This window comes from Salvelinus fontinalis, chromosome 4 (genome assembly GCF_029448725.1).
Source record: "Salvelinus fontinalis isolate EN_2023a chromosome 4, ASM2944872v1, whole genome shotgun sequence".
NCBI classification, from domain to species: domain Eukaryota; kingdom Metazoa; phylum Chordata; class Actinopteri; order Salmoniformes; family Salmonidae; genus Salvelinus; species Salvelinus fontinalis.
This window is the reverse complement of record NC_074668.1, coordinates 59,540,639-59,548,177: the sequence shown is the minus strand read 5'-3', so window position 1 is coordinate 59,548,177 and position 7,539 is coordinate 59,540,639. Positions and strand designations below refer to the sequence as shown.

At 40.4% G+C, this 7,539-nt stretch overlaps 1 protein-coding gene across 5 annotated transcripts in view; it reads left to right on the top strand.

Annotated features, from left to right (window-relative positions):
• Positions 1–365: 365 nt before the first annotated feature.
• The window catches only part of LOC129854092 (PHD finger protein 21A-like), a 46,458-nt gene continuing 39,284 nt past the window's right edge, over positions 366–7,539 (top strand). For all 5 annotated transcript variants that reach the window (XM_055920738.1, XM_055920736.1, XM_055920733.1 and 2 more), the window contains exons 1-2: positions 366–640; positions 6,424–6,479. In XM_055920738.1, coding sequence (XP_055776713.1) covers positions 6,438–6,479 — 42 coding nt within the window. In that variant the 5' untranslated portion in view covers positions 366–640; positions 6,424–6,437. The remainder of the gene's footprint in view (positions 641–6,423; positions 6,480–7,539) is intronic.

Here is a 7,539-nt window from a genome sequence, read left to right as displayed (position 1 = left end):
CTGAATGTGATATATCATTGCAAAGAGTTGGGGTAATTGTGTCCGACAATTCGTGAAAGTGGTCTGTTACTTTACATACGAAGCGTTTCATCAAGTCTACATCCGGGTTTTTTCCTAGGCAATGGAGGCATATCACCCCCGTTCCTTAGGCAAAGTGAAATAAATTCGCCGCACCGTCACATAAAGTAGTTCCTCTACTAAATGCGATTTAATCTGTATTTATGCATATAATCACAATATACTGAAACGATTTAATATTTTAATTATATTATTAAATCAATCAGAGCCATTGGTGACTTGTTTTCTGCTAAGTGCCCCTTAGTTTTCCCTGCCCCGTTCTCGCTCACTCTTCCTACGCGCATTGATGTGCAATGTGCTCAGGATAGGGGGGTGAATGAGATTGACGAAGAGTTCTTGTTCTGTATCTCAGTTTTTCTCTTTATACTCAAATTAAATAGTGGGAAAAATTATCGGGAAAATCACATCATATGCAATGGAGTGTATTTGGATATTAAGTGGATAAATACACGCTCTGGGCGTTTTTCGGTGAAGAAGTACTACGGTGTTTGTAAATATTTATTTAAATAATTTGTGTGAGAAGAGCAGGGTTGGTTGCTGCTCAAGTGAGTAAAAGAGGAGGGTAAGAACATCTCGGGATCTTTCTATTATTATAAGAACTTTCATTTTCATCTCTGCTACTCTCTTTATTATTTGATTAATATTGTTGTTTTAGATCAAGTGTATTCGCATTTTAGTCGAAGGAAAGCAGTCGCTGAGCAATCGTTTTGTTCATATATCCATATTCTAGGAGTTGGGTGATATTTTATAAGTGCCTTGCTATTGGAGGGCATTGAACGTAGTGCGTAAAGGGGCTGATTCTAACTTGCGCTAAGCTTTACGCCTCTGTTATACAATAAAAACACCGTTTGCAAAGAATTTCAAAGCACAATTATAATGTATTTTGTTGTGTAACGAACTACCGGACAGTCATCCATTTCAGATGTCTATGTTATTAAGTCAATTTGTCTGCTTTTTAGTTGAACGAATGCTTTGTTGCTTGCCCTCTGTTTCTTTTTCGTAAAGGAACGCTGTCTCGCGACGAGTAACACGTAATAGCGCCACAAAAGCGTTAGTGAATGCTATTGAGTAGGTTACCATTTCACGTAAAAGAAAAAACGTATCACACAAGTTCTTGTATTTTATTCCAAAAGAGGTATAACATATGCATATCCTGTTCTTGCGTAGTTCATTTATGTTTCAAGTTTATACCATGTGATATTTGAGTTAATAGTTTAAAATAACTAAGCGGATTCTCATTGGACAACCAACTTGCTATTTGGAGGAGCAACTCCAGCTCGTGAATGATCTTTAGCTAATTTAGTTACGCTTGCATCAAGTGGACTTCGATAGTTTCTCCTGGTGCCCTACATACTAGCATACTATGAGAAAGAATAAGATTATTAACCTACTGAACAAGATATAACTAATTCTCAGGATTCGCTATACAGTTATTTCCCCCAAATAAATGTGGCCTAGCTGGTGAAATAGTGGGGGTAGTTGTAGGCCCTATTCCACTCGAACGGCTGAGATTGGAACGTTTGATATTGTATCAGTTTTTCTTAATCGAGGTCCTTATTCTTAGTTTGATTGAGTGGCAGACAGGTGCAGTGACGTGTCCAGTAGGCCACTTTAGGAGTAGAACGTATAAGTCGACCCATCTGTAGTTTACATTTCCAGTTTTGCATCACTTTCATGTTTGGCCCCACTTTACATCCTGTATTTAGACAGGTGCAGTGGAATTACGGTGTAGGAAGGGTACTCATTGTTGTACACACTTACTGCACTATTGGAGCTAGGAACACAAGCATTTTGCTACACCCGCAATAACATCTGCTAAGTATTTGTATGTGACAATAACATTTGATTTGATAGTATGTAGGCCCAGCCTGGTCTCATAGACTAGACGTAACATAGTAAATGTAAATACGGGAAATCCAAATGAATATGATATGTTACGTTTGATATTGTTTATTTTTATCCCCTTTTTCTCCCCAATTTCGTGGTATCCAATTGGTAGTTAGAGTCTGTTCTCATCGCTGCAACTCCCGTACGAACTCAGGAGAAGCGAAGGTCGAGAGCCATGCATCCTCCGAAACACAACCCAACCAAGCCGCACTGCTTCTTGACACAATGTAACTTAACCCGGAAGCCAGCCACAACAAAGTGTCGGAGGAAACACCGTACACCTGGCGACCGTGCATGCGCCCGGCCCGCCACAGGAGTCGTTCGAGCGCGATGGGACAGGGACATCCCTGCCGGCCAAACCATGCCTTAACCCGGACGACGCTTGGCCATTTGTGCGCCGCCCCACGTTTGGTATTGTTAATAAAGACAGAAGGTTACTTAAGGCAAAAACAAAAGTAGGGTGTGCATGTAACACGAATGTCTAGCAACCCAATGGTTGCATGTTCGAATCTCATCATGGACAACAATAGTATTTTAGCTAATTAGCACCCATCTAGTACCGGGTCCGACCCCCCTTTCCTTCCAGAACAACCCAAATTCTTCGGGGCATGGATTCTATGGTCAGAGATGCTGTGGTGTTCAAACATTACTCAATTGGTGTCAAGGGAGCAAGCGTTTGCCAGGAAAACATTCCCCACACCATTACAAACCCGCCACCAGCCTGTACTGTTGACACCAAGCAGGATGGGGCCATGGATTCATGTTGCTTACGCCAAATCCTGACTCTGCCATCAGTATGACGCAACAGGAACTGGGATTCATCGGACCAGGCAATTTTTTCCACTCCTCAATTGTCTAGTGTTGGTAACCACATGCCCACTGGAGCCGCTACTTCCTGTTTTTAGCTGATAGGAGTGGAACCCGGTGGGGTTGTCTGCTGTAGTTGCCCATCCGTGCCAAGGACTGACGAGTTGTGCGTTGTTAGCTTTCGCAATTCTTGCCATTCTCCTTCAACCGCTCTCAACGAGCTGTTTTCGCCAACAGGACTGCCGCTGACTGGATTTTTTCTGTTTGTCGCACCATTATCAATAAACCCTAGACACTATTGTGCTTGAAAAGTCCAGGAGGCCCGCCGTTTCTGAGATACTGCAACCGGCACGCCTGTCACAGACGATCATACCATGCTCAAAGTTGCTTAAGTCACTCGTTTTGCCAATTCTAACCTTCAATCGAACAGTAACTGAATGCCTTGATGCCTGTCTGCCTGCTTTATATAGCAAGCCACGGCCACGTGACTCACTGTTTGTAGGAGCAAACCATTTTCGTGAACGGGGTGGTTTACCTAAACTTGCCGCTGAGTGTATGTACTGTATATTATAATACATTCGTTTTCCGTATGGGTAATCTTAACCCCTAGCCTAGCTAATGTTATCTACCTAGCTAATGTTAGCTTTAGCCACCTAGCTAATGTTAACCACAACAAATTGGAATTAGTAACATATACATTTGGCAAATTCGTAACATATTGTACGCATGAGTTGGAACCGGTTCAGGGAACAGAACCGAAAACTGTAAAATAATGCAATTATTTGATGAACAGAACCAGAAATGAAAGTGATCTATACTGTTCCAGAACATAACCATTATTTTAAAAGTCTGGGACCCGGTTAATAGCATTTATTTTACGTTCCTGACATTTTTTCCAGTCCCCCCAAAATTGCAACAAAGTGTCTATGCAAAGCCCTCACTCTGTCTGCCAGTGGGTGTGTGTGTGTAGGCTACCTTCCCCTCCCCCTCAGAAGCATAGGTTACTGGAGCCTACTGACGACATTACAAACTTGATTTAGAAATTATGGAGAGATGTTTAATTATAGAAGAATGGATTAACCTTTTCAATGCTAGTTAAGGATACTATAGTTATCAAGTTTCACATTGGATTTAACTGACTACAAAAAAGGTAACATGAGTTTTTAATTCTAGTGCTGTTCTGCACACACAAGCTTGTTAGCTAGCTAACGTTTGCTCTGGTCCAACGTTAAACCAAATCGGAAGTTCAAAGACATTCAAAGTTCCTCCATAGAAGCCACTCCTCTGTAGGTATAATTCTGTTGGCCTAAATCAGATAATGCATGTCATAACAACAAGATGCCTAGCGCTTCAAGGCAAGCTTCCTTCACCCTCTTGCTCTACACTGGTCTGTCTGTAGTGACTGGCAGCACCGTGTTTGTGCTTGTCTTTCGTTATGATTAAACCATGATGTTACAAACAAACAACTTTCCTATACAGATTAAATAATGGTTCTGTTCAGAACAAAACAATTCATTTTTTTTTAGGTTCCAACCCCTGATTGCACGAATTGCAATTTGTAACATGTATTGTACAAATTGTAATTCGTAACATATCATATGAAATGGATGATGGACATCCACAAATTAATACGTACCATATGAAATGAAACATATCATGCTAATTGGAGTGTTATGGATTTACATTTACTATGTTACGTATACCCCTGAGTCCAGGTTGGTAGGCCTACAACTGTTATACTTAAACCTATAGTATTAACATTAGTATGAGTATTATGCACAATTTCAAGGATTTTTGCAAAAAGTACAGGTTTTAGAAAATAAAGTAACTAACTGTTGATGATTTTGATTTTTCACTGCAAAGTCCTAACCCTCACTCTAATAATTGTGCATACCATCAAAGAATGGGCCACGAACAAAAACATAAACAACGGTGCAAATGCATTTAATGCATTACATTTTTATGTCCAAATAGCACTCGTTTTTTATTATATGTCTGTAGGCTATGATGTTCAAGCAATGACATTCCATGAGAGTGACATACTGTAACTTTTTTTGAAACATAATTTGAAGCTATACAAAATTGTTTACAAAGTTTTCTATGATATCAAAAACAATGGACTAAGTGGTTTTAATAATGTATTAACAAGTCATATTCTTCTAAATCAAGGGATATTGACTATTTCCATAATTGAAATTACTCAAACTCTTACAGACTGTTAGTAACCTACAGTATGAAAAGGCAGTGCATTTCTGCTAGATTATTTGAATAGGCAGTAGCTCAGCTTCCTGATATGTACACTAAGGCTGGGAATTGCCAGAGACCTTCTGATATTATCACAATACTTAGGACCCGATATGATATGTATTGCGATTCTCACAATTCTATATGTATTGCAATTCGACATTGCGATTTGATGTTCCAAACATATTGCTCACTATTTGTCTGCGGCTGAGAGACACGACAGAGCACGAGAAAATTGGTTTTGATCAGCCATGGAAGTAAAAGTGCTATTTGCACATACAAATGTCATGCATTAAATGCATTTGCGCCGTTGTTTGTTTTTGTTCGTGGCCCAATCTTTGATGGTAACGTAACAAAATGTGGAAAAAGTCAAGGTGTCTGAATACTTTCCGAAGGCACTGTATAGCAGCATCCCAAAAAATTCTTCAATATTTACCTACTGAACAAAATGAAACTAATTTGCAGGCTTCAGTATACAGTTATTTCCCCCGAATAAATGTGGCCGAGTGATATGTAACCGTATCGTATTCCCCCATCACTAATGTACACCTGGCCTGTGTTTTACCTATATACCCTCTTCCCCTGAAATTGGCATGTTCTCAAGGATAGTGAGGGAAGGATATGAGGAGAGCAGGAGAGAGAGATAGTGAGAGAATGGGAGAGGGAGGAAACCAGTCCACTCAGCCAGGTGGTAAGCCCATGTAATGGCCCCAATGTTATTATTGTTCTCTTGGCAAAAGGCCCTGGCCGGAAATCAATCCGCCGGCTGGGAGGCTGTAACACTGCTGCGATTTGACTCGCTCTCTTTCCCAGTTTTCACTCTCTATGAATTGCTTACACACAGTGTACAAAACTAGTAGGATGTTTTGGGGAGTTTGCACATTCATCTCTTTTTATTTTCCCAGCATTATAGTTCATCATCAGAAAGCGGTAGGTTACTTTTAAATAAGTTGTACAGGACATCAACATCTGGATTTAAATGCCAACGATTATCAAACTGTCTTTATAAAAAAAATACTCCATTTGTTTTATCCGTTTTACTCTAGACTAGAAAATGGTCTAATGTACTATTAATACTTTAAAGGCCCAACCTGGCCTAGAGAGCAGAGGGTAGTCCATACTACCCAAAGCATAGTAGAGTGAGATGATGTAAAACAGAAAAATACTATTCCAAAACATTATGCTGAATCTTCCTGGCATATGACAATCTAATGACTTCGTGGAGTAGCCTTGGGCCCTGAAGTCTTTGAATGGGCTCTACAGAGAGAGAAGAGAGAGTGGACAGCAAGTGCTTTGGGCCCCTGCTGTGGGTTAGGAAAGCCCACACTATGACATGCTGCTGGACGTCGCACTGCAACATTATTTAAGTGGAGTGGCTTATCTGATTGCCTCTTTTTTGTGTCACAGCTGCCACCCCCTCGATGCAAAATTGGATGGTGTTCAAAACTGAAGACTGTGTGAAGGTAAAGCTATGAACATTTATGTTGTGTGGATGTGTGTGTGTGTGTGTGTGTGTGTTAGGGGTGTGAACGTTTAAATGCAATTGGGATCCTTAACATTAAGAAAAACCAATAACTGAAAATGTAAATCACAGTGCAGTTATCACAAAACAACATATTATTATATGTGTTATAGCCTAACTAGACGACAGGCAGGCAAAAGGCCTCAAGCTGTGTCATTTAAATAAAACCAGAGAGGAAGAGGTGAACTTTAGGCTGCTTAGGTGAATTTGCGAGGCATGCAAGACAAAACATTGAAAGATACAGATAACCAAGACATACAGTGAGTATTCAGGCCCCTTGACTTTTTTTTTCTCCACATTTTGTTACGTTACAGCCTTATTCTAAAATGGATTAAATATAATATTTTTTTCAGCAATCTACACACAATACCCCATAATGACAAAGTGAAAACAGGTTTTTAATTTTTTTTGCAAATGTATTAAAAATATTAAACATTTACCTTATTTACATAAGTTTTCAGACCCTTTGCTATGAGACTTGAAATGTAGCTCTGGTGCATCCTGTTTCCATTGATCACCCTTGAGATGTTTCTACAACTTGATTAGAGTACACCTGTGGTAAATTCAATTGATTGGACATGATTTAGAAAGGCACACACCTGTCTATATAAGGTCCCACGGTTGGCAGTGCATGTCAGAGCAAAAACAAAGCCATGAGGTCGAAGGAATTGTCTGTAGAGCTCCGAGACAGGATTGTGTCAAGGCACAGATCTTGGGAAGGGTACCAACACATTTTTGCAGCATTGAAGGTCCCCAAGAACACAGTGTCCTCTATCACTCTTCATTGGAAGAAGTTTGGAACCACCAAGACTTCCTAGAGCTGGCCGCCCGGCGTAACTGAGCAATCGGGGGAGAAGGGGCTTTCATTAAGGAGGTAACCAGGAACCTGATGGTCACTCTGACAGAGCTCTAGCGTTTCTTTGTGGAGATGGGAGAACCTTCCAGAAGGACAACCATCTCTGCAGCACTCCACCAATCAGGCCTTTATGGTAGAGTGACCA